Source organism: Gekko japonicus, unplaced genomic scaffold, assembly GCF_001447785.1.
Source record: "Gekko japonicus isolate JY-2015 unplaced genomic scaffold, Gekko_japonicus_V1.1 scaffold139, whole genome shotgun sequence".
Lineage (NCBI taxonomy): Eukaryota > Metazoa > Chordata > Lepidosauria > Squamata > Gekkonidae > Gekko > Gekko japonicus.
In genome coordinates, this window is record NW_015164186.1 from 1,594,966 (window position 1) to 1,606,993 (window position 12,028).

At 46.7% G+C, this 12,028-nt stretch overlaps 1 protein-coding gene across 1 annotated transcript in view; it reads left to right on the forward strand.

The window, feature by feature from the left end:
* The window catches only part of ANK1 (ankyrin 1), a 115,083-nt gene that overhangs the window by 38,490 nt on the left and 64,565 nt on the right, over nucleotides 1-12,028 (forward strand). Inside the window, 7 exon segments of the mRNA XM_015408152.1 lie at nucleotides 4,867-4,965; nucleotides 5,082-5,267; nucleotides 6,340-6,438; nucleotides 8,663-8,761; nucleotides 10,092-10,190; nucleotides 11,718-11,915; nucleotides 12,006-12,020. Coding sequence (XP_015263638.1) covers nucleotides 4,867-4,965; nucleotides 5,082-5,267; nucleotides 6,340-6,438; nucleotides 8,663-8,761; nucleotides 10,092-10,190; nucleotides 11,718-11,915; nucleotides 12,006-12,020 — 795 coding nt within the window.

Below are 12,028 nucleotides of genomic sequence, written 5' to 3' on the forward strand. Positions count from 1 at the left end.
ATCATCATGGTTCTAAACATAAAATTAAGTAAGGTGATGGAGGAGTGCCTGGTGAAATTTCCAAAGCCAGAGAGGGGCTCTGTTCTCCAGGGCCAGCCCAAGGAATTTGGGCGACTTAGGCGAATGACTTTGTAACCCCCACATGCTGCAGGGAAGCCACCATCGCTTTCCTTTTCCCACCCCTACACTGTGAGGAAGCTTCCTCCTCCCTGCTACCATGGGGAAGCGACCCCCACTCATGCCAGTATCACTAGCGCTGGGGTTGTGTTTTGTTGCGATGCCATGCCTCCCAGCAGGGGCACTTGTTGTTGTTGTTCAGTCGCACAGTCGAGTCCGACTCTTCGCGACCCCATGGACAAGATCTCGCCAGGCCCTCCTGTCTTCCGACATTCTCTGAAGTTGGCTCAATTTCATGTTCATTGCATCGATGACACTGTCCAACCATCTCATCCTTTGCCGTCCCCGTCTTCTTTGACCTTCAATCTTTCCCAGCATCAGGGTCTTCTCCAGGGAGTGCTCCCTTCTCATTTGGTGGCCAAAGTATTTGAGCTTCAGTTTCATTATCTGGCCTTCCAGGGAACAGTCAGGGCTGATTTCCTTTAGGATTGACTGATTTGATCTTCTTGCAGTCCAAGGGACTCTCAAGAGTCTTCTCCAGCACCATAGTTCAAAAGAACCTACACCCAAAGGAGCAGGAAGGGAAGGAGGAAGACTCTCACCCCCACCAGAGGGAAGGAGCAGGCTCATGGTGGGCCGCACATGAGAGCCAGGAGTGCCATCTGGGCTGCTGCATGCTGCAGCATACTGCAATGCTGTGGGAAGGCAGGGGGGCACAGACAGGGCTGGGTTTGGTGCTCCTCCACCTCTGGTACCCTAGGTAATCACAGATGTGCTACCCCTGCTGTTTCCAAGGAGGTATAGAGGCACTCAGTCTTCTGCTTAGCTGAATGTTGATTTTCGAGATACTGAATCTTGCATCTAATAGTAATTGCTGTTCTCATGCTGTGGGCCACTGACTTAAAACCACTGTGGAGAAATACACATTAGCAAGTGAAACATAAAGTAATCAGCCATAAACCACACATACAGATATGCACACAGATGACACAGACAATATAAGAAGGAGAAAGTAACTCTGGAGACCCCCCCATGGCAGGCCTGCACAACTTTTAACCTGTCAGCCCCACACAATCACCAGCTACCTATGGTCACCCACCTCCTTAGCCTCTTGTTTTTTGCTGGCTACGCAGAGCCACAAAAAAACAGGGCAAGGGGTGAACATAAGAACATAAGAGACGCCAATGTTGGATCAGGCCAAAGGCCCATCCAGTCCAACACTCTGTGTCACACAGTGGCCAGAAATACCAGTGCCATCAGGAGGTCCAGCAGTGGGGCCAGGACATTAGAAGCCCTCCCACTGTTGACCCCCCCCCAGCACCAAGAAGACAGAGCATCACTTGCCCCAGAGCCCCTAGCTATACCTTGTGGCTAATAGCCACTGATGGACCTCTGCTCCATATGCTTATCTAATTCCCTTTTGAAGCCATCCATGCTTGTAGCACCCACCACTTCCTGTGGCAGTGAATTCCAAGTGTTAATCACTCTTTGGGTGAAGAAGTACTTCCTTTTATCCATTCTAACCCGACCGCTCTGCAGTTTCATAAACACAGTTTTCCCACAAAATATCCTTAGCTGAATTCTCTCAGCTGAAAGCAAGTAAAAGAAACCCACTCACCACTCTCACAGCTCTCTCTCCTGCTCCTGCTCAGAGCTCAGCTGGTGAGTTTTTAGTTTGAGCACCCAGCAGGCTCTGGTTCTTGGCTCCTAGTTTATAATATCTGCAACCCTGCTGAATACTGAACGGCTTTACAATACTATCATCAAAAGCAAATGAGGAGGGCTCCCATCCAATTAGACAATCTGTAATTCATGAAGCATCTGCCTTTTTAACCAGTTAATCAATTCCTTACATTTAATTAGAGTTACATATTACTGACGCCTCTCCTTCGGAAACATTGGAGGAAGTGTGAGATATCATACAACCTTTTTCTAAGAAGTTACCACTCAATGTCAAAAGGAAAGACCATCTTAAGGTTTTTCTTTGCATCTTTTGGAAGTAACACACAAGAACCAAAATAGATTCAAAACCCAGCACTGTTTGCCCTTTACTCCCAGATTTGCCAATTAAAATTGCCACCCATTGATTAATACATTTTTTTTAAAAGGAAGTTGAGCCTGACTCAGAAGATAGTTACTGGGGCTTTAGTAGTTGACCTACTATAATGTTAGTTGATTAATCTGCTGGTGTAAAGCTTGCAGCCATAGTAATTTATCTTGGGGGCTTGAGTCACTGGGGCCCAAACCTTATGTATTCGCCTTGTGTGCTCCAGGGTTATTCTCACCAGCTTTGCTCTTTCAGCTGTCTATCCTTTCACACGTCACCTCCCGTGCCACTGCTGGGGGAAGGCATCAAGAGGTTTCTCTGTTCTGGTTAGATGTCTGCAGGGCATCTCGGTTCCTAACGGGAGCCCTATCATCATTTGGCAAAGGAGCCTCCTGCTGGCTATATGTTAGGTATACAGCCTATCGGCTACAGTCTGCTTCTGTGTATTTGGATTACATAAGGAGGTGTCTGAAGGTCAAATGAGCGCAAGGGAGATGGAGAGAAACAGGGCTGTAAAGCGTTCAGGGAGGGGAGATGAAGAATGACAGGCTTAGGGGAGGCCTAAGAGGGCAAGCTCTCTATTTTCAGTACCAGATCGCTGTCAGTCATTCTGGCTGAGATGAGCAAGCAAACAAGTCAGCCAGCCATCCCATCCCTTTTGGTCCTGTTTGCAATTTTATATTTTTGAGTCCTTTTCCTAAAGGAAGAAAATTTGAAGTGCTTTTATTGGGTGGCATAAACATGAGCTCTAGAATGCAGCCTTTCTGCATAAGCTGGTGCTGCTTTTGGTAAGCAGGTGAATGAACATCTGGCAACAGCATCCTTTGGGTTTGATCTGTGCCATCTGGTGCAATCCTGCTTTGTGTTAATATTAGGAAGTTTTCTTTCTCCCCAGATAATGTTATAGCTCCTGGCTGGGCATGGTCTGAGTGAGGAAGTGGGATTCAGAACAGGCAGGGCTATTACAGGAATGCACAGGAATGGAGTTCCGGCTGGCTCCCAAGTTGGCCACGCCCAGCAGGAACTCATTAGCATAATAGGCCACACCCAACAGCAGAAACCAGGTAAAGAGAACAAGAAGCAAAAGATGGGTGTGGCTGGATGACCACACTTCTGGTAACATGGGGGTGTGGCCTAATATGCAAATGAGCTGTACTGTCAGGGGTGTGGCCTAATATGCTAATGAGCTCCTGCTGTTGGGTGTGGCCTATTATGCTAATGAGTTCTTGCTGGGCTTTTTCTACAAAAAAAAGCCCTGAGAACAGGTGTATTATCAGTTTCTCCTAGAGTTACCTCCTCTGGCTTGGGAGATTCCTGGAGATTTGGAGACTGTGCCTGGGGAGTGTGCGAAGGAAAGAGAGCTCAGCAGGGATATGGTACTGTTGTATATCCACCCTCTGAAGCTGCCATTTTCTCCAAGGGAACTGATCTCTGTAGTCTGGGGATCAGCTGTAATGCTGGGGGAACTGCAGACTCCGGCTAGAGGTTGGCAGCTCTCGACTTTCTCTTATTCTGTTTGGACTGTCCCTGTGGGAAATCCAAATGGCATCATGCATGTGCAGCCAGGATATACTCCTGAGCAAGCCCCTCTGAAAAGTGCAGGCCCATATGACCCCAGCTTGGGGTTCCTGTCAGTAAGAGCAGAGAAAAGGCAATTCAGAGAATGTTTTCCCCACTGCAGCAATATCACCAAATGTTATTTATTAATTATTTTTACTTCATTTATACTCCTGATTTTGTCCCAAATCATCATTTGTTTACTTCTGATGAACTCAGTGGGAATCTCTGGTAATGGAGTTTGCTTTTAACTGCAGAAGACTGTCTTCGTTTTGAGTTGTCACATTGAAGTGTGACAAGGAAATAGTGCCCCAAAACGCTATTCTCTGTGAGAATATATGTATACGCGCACACACCCTTTTTAGGGGATGAAAAGCATTTGCAATATTTTTTCCTCAAGTTTTGAAGTTCCCCTGTTCTTGTGGGTGGATGTTCAGGCCCAGTCAGAGCGGCATGGAGTGTTTCAGGAGCTCAGTGCACAATATAATGTATTTCAACAACAAAGATAATTTTTTAATTTATTTAGGAATATTAACAGGAGTTAAAATATTGGGGAAACAAATCCTGACTGACTGAGCTATCAATTATACATTTATTTAAAAACTGATTTATCTATATCCTAGGAAGAAAATCAAACTGTAGCTTCCCTTCAAAATCTGAACCCACCTTCCCACTCTCCCCTCAAGGGAACACAAAGTGGAGTTGATCAGTTTTGATGCACTTTTTACTTCAAGTGGGCCCACTCACTGGCTTGCAGTTGCTGACTGTATAGTCCACTGTCTGGGGGGTTGTGGTGGGCTTGATATCTTTTCAGTCCCTTCATAGCTCCTTCAGGGAATTTCCTCTCATTTTTTCCTTGCCACCAACTCTCCAACTCTTTTCCAACTGTCACTGCATCGCCTGTCATTCACCCTCCAGTATTCTCTCATCACCCTAGCAACCTGAACCTCCCAGAACCACCTGCCCCATCCGCATTTGGCCACTCACTATGTAAGGTTCCTGACACATTTTATCGGGGAAATATCAGCAGTGGCCCTCGCCACACACACAACCAATCAGTTTCATGCTGTTCTACTCGTCCCCTTTGCTAGAGCAGTGGTTATTGTGGGCAGCTGGAAGTGAAAGTTCTGATTCTCTGTTTGCAGAAAGGCTTCACGCCCCTGTACATGGCAGCACAAGAGAATCACCTGGAAGTTGTCAAGTTCCTGCTGGAGAATGGGGCCAACCAGAATGTGGCCACTGAAGTGAGTGCCTCTCCCCGTAGCCCAGATATTTGTGCTTCATGTTCCATAGGCAGCCTCCGTATGGTGCAAACCTTTTCACTCACTATGTGTGTTTCTCCCTCTCCCATCTATGACAGGACGGCTTCACGCCACTAGCGGTGGCGCTTCAGCAGGGCCACGAAAATGTTGTGGCCCACTTGATTAACTATGGGACAAAGGGCAAGGTGCGCCTTCCGGCGCTGCACATAGCTGCCCGCAATGATGACACGCGGACGGCTGCTGTGCTCTTGCAGAATGACCCCAATGCCGATGTCCTTTCCAAGGTATGCGGTCTGTCAGGTGTAATCTGTGGTACGTCTGGCTCTGAGCTGTGCCTTTGGGAGGTGTGGCCCCTATTGGGGTGATGTGTAGCTTTTCACACTGCGATCCTAAGATGAGTGTGATGCTGTCACTGAGTGTGTCTTCAAGGTGCAAAACTGCTTTATTTTGAGGGTGGGGCAAAGCAAGTTTTGTTCCAAGGGTCCTTTAGAACAGAGAGAATTCTGAATGTGTTCCTCAGAGCTCATGCTGCAGTCCCAATTGATTTGACAGAGACAGAGAAAGACCTAGCCCATCTCAGTGGGTGAAAACAGCTCCTCTTTTATTTGTCTGTCTGTTCAGTACATTTTAATCCTGCTCTTCCTCCAAGGAGCTCAGAGCGGCTTCTTCCTTTTTATCCTCACAACAGCCTTGTGAGATAGAATAGCAGTACAGGATTACTGGCCCCAAGTCACTCAGCAAGTTGCATGGCAGACTGAGGATTTGAATGTGGGTCTCTCAGGTCTTAGTCAAATCACTACTTCACACTGGCTTTAATTGCATGCAAGTGAAGGGGGGCACTTCCTACCGGTTATTGATTACTGGGTTAGGGTCCTTGACCTTTCCTTATAAACCTTAAAGCAAGATTTAGAAAAAAAACAAATGAACATACACCCATATTATGCTGTAGCTTGGGTCAATGCAGAAAGGATGCAAATCCTTTATTGTCATGCCCTTTAAATGTAAACATTAAAAAACAACTAACAGAAGGTAAGGGTTCACATTTGAGGTCTCAGTGCAATTATGGATGCATTTATATGTTCCTCTTCATCCCCAGAGCTTAGGGTTCCAAGATGGTCTCCCATCCCCAAGTACTTTATGGGGTCAGTCTTGCTTAGCTTCAGCAGTTAGAACTGTGCCTTGGGCCTTTCAGGCCATTCTGAAGTCTAATGAAAAATTCTGTAAGAGACTTGATTCCATTTTGAAGCACTCTCAGTGTGGGCCTGCCAGTGTGGATGCCAGGGCTGCTTTCTCAGTCGGTTTACTGCCTTGATTTTCTATCTCCCATGGCCTCCCCTCACAAATTCTTTCCCACAGACTGGTTTTACCCCACTGCACATTGCCGCTCACTACGAGAACCTCAATGTGGCGCAGTTATTACTGAATCGTGGAGCGAGCGTCAACTTCACTCCCCAGGTAAGCACAGAGTCTTCTCCTGACACTGGCAGGCCTTAGACTTTGGTCCTGTGATCACTGACACAGGCGTGGTGGGGCCTTACATCTTGTTTGGTGCTACTGCAGCCTACAGTTTGGGGGATCCCATAACTGAATGCTTCTCAGTTTGGTGCAGTGGTTAAGTGCAGAGAGCCAGTTTGGTGTAGTGGTTAAGTGCGCGGACTCTAATCTGGGAGAACCGGGTTTGATTCCCCACTCCTCCACTTGCAGCTGCTGGATGACCTTGGGCAAGCCATAGTTCTGTCAGAGCTGTCCTTGAAAAGGAGCAGTTTCTGTCAGAGCTCTCTCAGCCCCATTTGTGCCTCCAAAAGAACACTAAAAAATTCTTATTTAGAACAGTTGGCCTTTGCTGTTTTCTAAGGCATTTTACCTTGCCTGGCTCTTTGGGCTGCTTGGGCCACTGGAATTTTGTACCTCCGATAACCCTGCCTGTCATTTCACAACTGCAGTCTGCAGTAGTATGGCTGCATGATGCCCTTATAAGTACATTATGGTGGAGTCTACCATCTTATTGAGAAGAACTAGGTTACAGCAGGAGAACCTCAACTCTAGGACTAGGGTTGCCAGGTCTGGGTTGGAAAATACCTGAAGACTTTGGGGGTGGATCCAGGAGAGGGTGGGGTTCAGGGAGGGGAGGGGCCTCAGCATGGCACAGTGCCACAGAGTCCACCCTTCAAAGCAGCCATTTTTCTCCAGGGCAGCTGATCTCTGTCAGCTGGAGATCTCCAGGTCCCACCTGGAGTCTGGCAACCCTATCTAGGATATTGCATTAGGCTCGTCCCCCCAAGGGCAGTCCGTCTTGTACCTTTTTCAACTGTTAGGCCTCTTCCTGGTTCCATCCAAAGAAAGAACCAGCCTCTGAGAGGAAAAAACCGTTGCTGTGATTGTGGAGTTTCTCTTCTTATCAGCCAGTCTGTCCATTTGCTTTTCTTAATGCCTCCTGCTAGGTTTGATCCACAAGATATCATATTTGATCAATGAAAAGGTCATCTCAGTGTGCAGCTGCAGTGAAAAAGGCAGACCCCACACTAGGGGTTATTAGGGAAAGGACTGGGGGGAAAGTTAGTGTCATAATTGCCTGTTATAATTCTATATATAGATAGATTTTATAGCTGTTCCACCTTGGTAAGGGTATTATAGAACTGCAAAAGGTGCAGAAAAGGGTAACCAAAATGATCAGTGGTCTTAAGGCACTTTCTTCATGAAGAAAGGGTAAAATGCTATATCTCTATTGAGAGAGAGAGAGAGAGAGAGAGAGAGAGAGAGAGAGAGAGAGAGAGAGAGAGAAGAAGAAGTAAAGTGAGAAAGCTATTCTATGCCTTGTGGCATGCTAGGGATCACTCAGACTGACTGGCAGTAGATTCAGAACAGTCAAATGAAAATTCTTCATCAAGCAATGCATAATTAACTTAAGCAGGCAGCTGCCCCAAGATGTGGTGATGGCCACGGACATTAAGTGGACAGACACATTCATGAAGGAAAGTTCATGAGAGCCAAATAGAACATTGATGCTGAGCAGCAGTATACCTCTGAATGCCAGCTGCTGGGGAACAAGAGCAGGGGATGGCTCTTGCCTTTATATCCTGCTTATGAGCTTCCGAGAAGCATCTAACTACAGGAAACACCCTAGCGATAATGCATGTTTCACTTCTGCAGTCCTCAGTGGGCCATCCCCAATGGTCTCCTCCTGGACAGCAGTAGAACAAGATGAAGAGGGTCTTGGTCTGATGCTGTAGGCTCAGCGGGCCCTTCAGCCATCCACAGTCCTTGCGTATCTGCCCAACCTTGTTGGGAGCTGGTACCATGCAAAGATGGATATATCAGTCCTAGCTCCTCTGCAGGAAGGAACATGAGCCACGGTCCCTGCTTATCCTCTTCTCAGTAAAACAGCAGATAAGAAGTTCCAACTTCACTCCCTGTCCACAGTTTCCTGTAAGAAAAGGCTGGGAAGAGACACATGCGTAGTCTTAAACCAGAGTACTGCTAGAAGGGCCATAGTGTTAAAACATATTTCTGTATGCAGAAAGTCCCAGTTCTTAGTACCTCCAGTTTAAAAGTATATTAGTTACCTGATTTTTGCCTGGGACATTTGGAGCACTTCTATCAGTCAGGGGAGATGATACTGGGCAAGTCAACAGTGTGACTCAGCTTCATATGTTCTCCTCTCTGCTCTCCCAAATTGCAGAATGGCATCACCCCACTGCACATTGCTTCCCGTCGTGGCAATATCATCATGGTGCGCTTACTGCTTGACCGAGGAGCTCACATTGAGACCCGTACCAAGGTAAGACATATTTGGGCTATTCTAGTCCAATGCCCATGATGCAGTGGGGCCCCTGACAAAGGCTGCATAGGCTTCACTGATATCGGGGATATGGACAGGGAAAGGCAGTGCAATTAGAATGGCAACAGCAGAAGAACTCTTGCAGTGGATTACCTGGAACACAAAGGCCACGAGGAACCTTTTTTCGTGTGGAACTCATAAATAATGCATCCCCTTCCCACATACATGTTTATTCCACAATCACACTGTATCATGGGTTTTGTTATCTACATATAAATCATTGGAAGTGATAGTTCCTATATTTCATATTGTGAGAATGTAGAGTGCAATTGGTGAAATGCCATTTGGCCATATGAGCCTGTACCACCTGTAGTCCAAACATAGCCTTATTTCAGTGATGGTCACATGTCAAACCAGAGTTCTGTGATTGATTATTTTTTATTATTTATTTATTTACATTGCATTTATATACCGCCCATGACCCCTAATGGGTCTCAGAGCAGTTTACAGTGTACTGCTACTAGTATAGTTGCAGTAGTTAACCTACCTAGGGCCACAGATTTTTAGGGGGGCGGGGGAACTTCCCTACCGACACCCTTGTTGGCGGTGCGTTCTCTCTTCTTTCTGGCGGGGTATGCTGGCGTCCTCGGCTGACCGGCACCACCTCAGGCGGCTCGATGTTTTTTGTTTTTTTGGTGTTTTTTTTTTAAAAAAACGCTCCGGATATTTTATATGGCAGTGAAAAGCTTTCTGTAGGCGAGGGAATGTGGATGAGGGCTGTAGCATACATGAACTGTTTCCCTTATTGAAACCCCCCCCATACCTTAAGCTCTGGTAGGAAAAAAAGACATACACAGCTGTATATACCAGTCATTTTTCCCTGCTAAGCTTACAAGCTGCTGTGGGGAGGAGGCCTTTTTATTGGGGAAACAGTACTATTGGGGAGATTTAATCCCCCCTCCTGTCCCCAGTGCCACAGCCCTTATCCAGTTTGCCCCCTCCACAGCTCTTTTTAAATTTTATTAGGTGCCCAAGCCCTGGAATTCCATTATAATATGTAATTTGGCCCTGAGAACTAGGCATGAGTGGGCACAGTCAGGTACCAAACACCAGCATTAAAGTTTAGACTTACTGGCATGCAAGTACCATCATAACATTGGGGCAAGGCATGGCCAAAAAATGGGTGGGGTTGGCACTAAATGGGCATGGTTAAAGGAGGGCAGGCGGGTCTCCAAAGCTCAAGACACAAAAGTGCCTGCGAGAATTTTTAAAAGATTATTCCTGGCTGAATCACTGGCTCTCATACGATCATTATGCCTTATTTCTGCAGGACGAACTGACACCATTGCACTGTGCAGCCAGGAATGGACATGTGCGAATTGCTGAAATCCTGCTGGACCATGGTGCTCCCATCCAAGCAAAAACCAAGGTGGCGGGCAGAACAGGGATAATGGAGGGAGGGGGTAAAGCAATAACCTTGCAAGGGTACAGGAGATTTTTCTCTCTCTGCTGCATCCTCCCTCTGGGTACTGCATAGGGTATCTGTTCCCCAGCTATTGAATTCAGCCCCCGCCCCCACAACATCCACCCTTTCTCCATACCAGCCAGTAGGGCCCACACCAACTAAAAGCAAGGAGGAGTGAGAGTGACTATCTGGATCTTGGAACAAGGACTTGTTTTCCTGAAATGCTGGGCGTTGATTTAAGCCTGTTAAAAATTATTATTACTACTTTCCAGCAAATAGCCTGTTATTATCATTTTTATTTATTTAAAACATTTTTATGCCACCTGCTCTCCCTGATCAGGGTTCACAAGGTGGCAAATATGAAAAGCATTAAAACATACGAGCAATTAGAATGCATTTAAAAATTATAAAATATTTCAATTAAAAGTGGATAAACAACACTAGAAGGAGGGCCAGTAAATGTTATTGGGGGTATGCCAGATGAAACAAAAAAGTCTTCACCTACTGGTAAAAGACACTGATAGAGTGAGACAGACAAAACTGCCTGGGGTGGGATTTGGTGCCACGACCAAAAAGGCCTTTTTTCAGGTTGCCACCTGTCTGGCTTTAGGTTATTATTATTACTAGAACAGATAGTGTGTAGAGAAACATTTGCATGTTACAAGAATCCCTTTGTGTGTGCACGCGCGCGCATGCACTCTGCATGTGGGTGGGTGTGCCTTCATGTGGAAAGCCTTTATTCAGAAAAAGACATTGCACCTTCCCTGAGCCCTGCTACCCGCCATCATAGGTAGAACTTTGGTTTTGCCCTCACTGTGACTGCCCCCCACCATGCAGGGTTTTACTTTGCAGTTCACTCTAGTGGGGAAACCATTCCTTTTTATGGGAGAAAATAAAGGGTTTGCTCAGGCAAAGGGGGTGAAACCTATCCTTAATGACCTTGTCCTGTGAAACCCAAGTCTGATCCTGTTTCCATAGTTGCATCTTAGCTTCTGTTGCTACTGGGCAGTGTCCAAAGACTGACATTTATGCAGAGAGATAATTTGCTATATAAACTCTATATGTGTACCTGGCACTTTCTGGAGAAAGACAAACAAAAGACAGGTCCCTGTCCCTGAGGAGTTCATTCTCTGAATTTAAACAGGGGAGGGAAAGACAAAGGTAATGGATGGATGAATTCAAACAGAAGGAAATGCTGAGTTGTATAGTCTGGCATTGTTTCAGTTAGGTATGAGGACTGAACAGCTAAGCCAGGGGCTTCTTGGAAGAATTTTCTTTTTAACTGGAGTTAGAAGAAAGAGGGCAGACTGAGGCCACATAAGTTTCTAGTGGCGGCCAAGGGTGACCCCTGAGCCTAATTCACCCCCTATCAAAGTTGCCTCCAGCTGCAGGCCCTGCCCAGTGTTCCAGCCAGCAGCACGTGCCTGGCTACGTAGTCCTTGACCTTCATTGGATGAGGTGAGGCTCTAACTGTGCCTTTCTTTTCCCCAGAACGGCCTGTCCCCCATCCACATGGCCTCCCAAGGGGATCACTTGGATTGTGTCCGGCTACTGCTTCAGTACAATGCCGACATTGATGACATCACGCTAGACCACCTGACACCACTGCACGTAGCTGCTCACTGTGGCCACCACCGGGTGGCTAAAGTCCTCTTGGATAAGGGTGCAAAGCCCAATGCACGGGCCCTGGTGAGTGGGGAAGTCTTGGTTGGAGAGGGAAGACCTAGTTTCCTGTCTCTGCCATGGAGCTGACAGGTCCTTCTTCATCTGCATCTGCAGAATGGCTTCACCCCACTTCACAT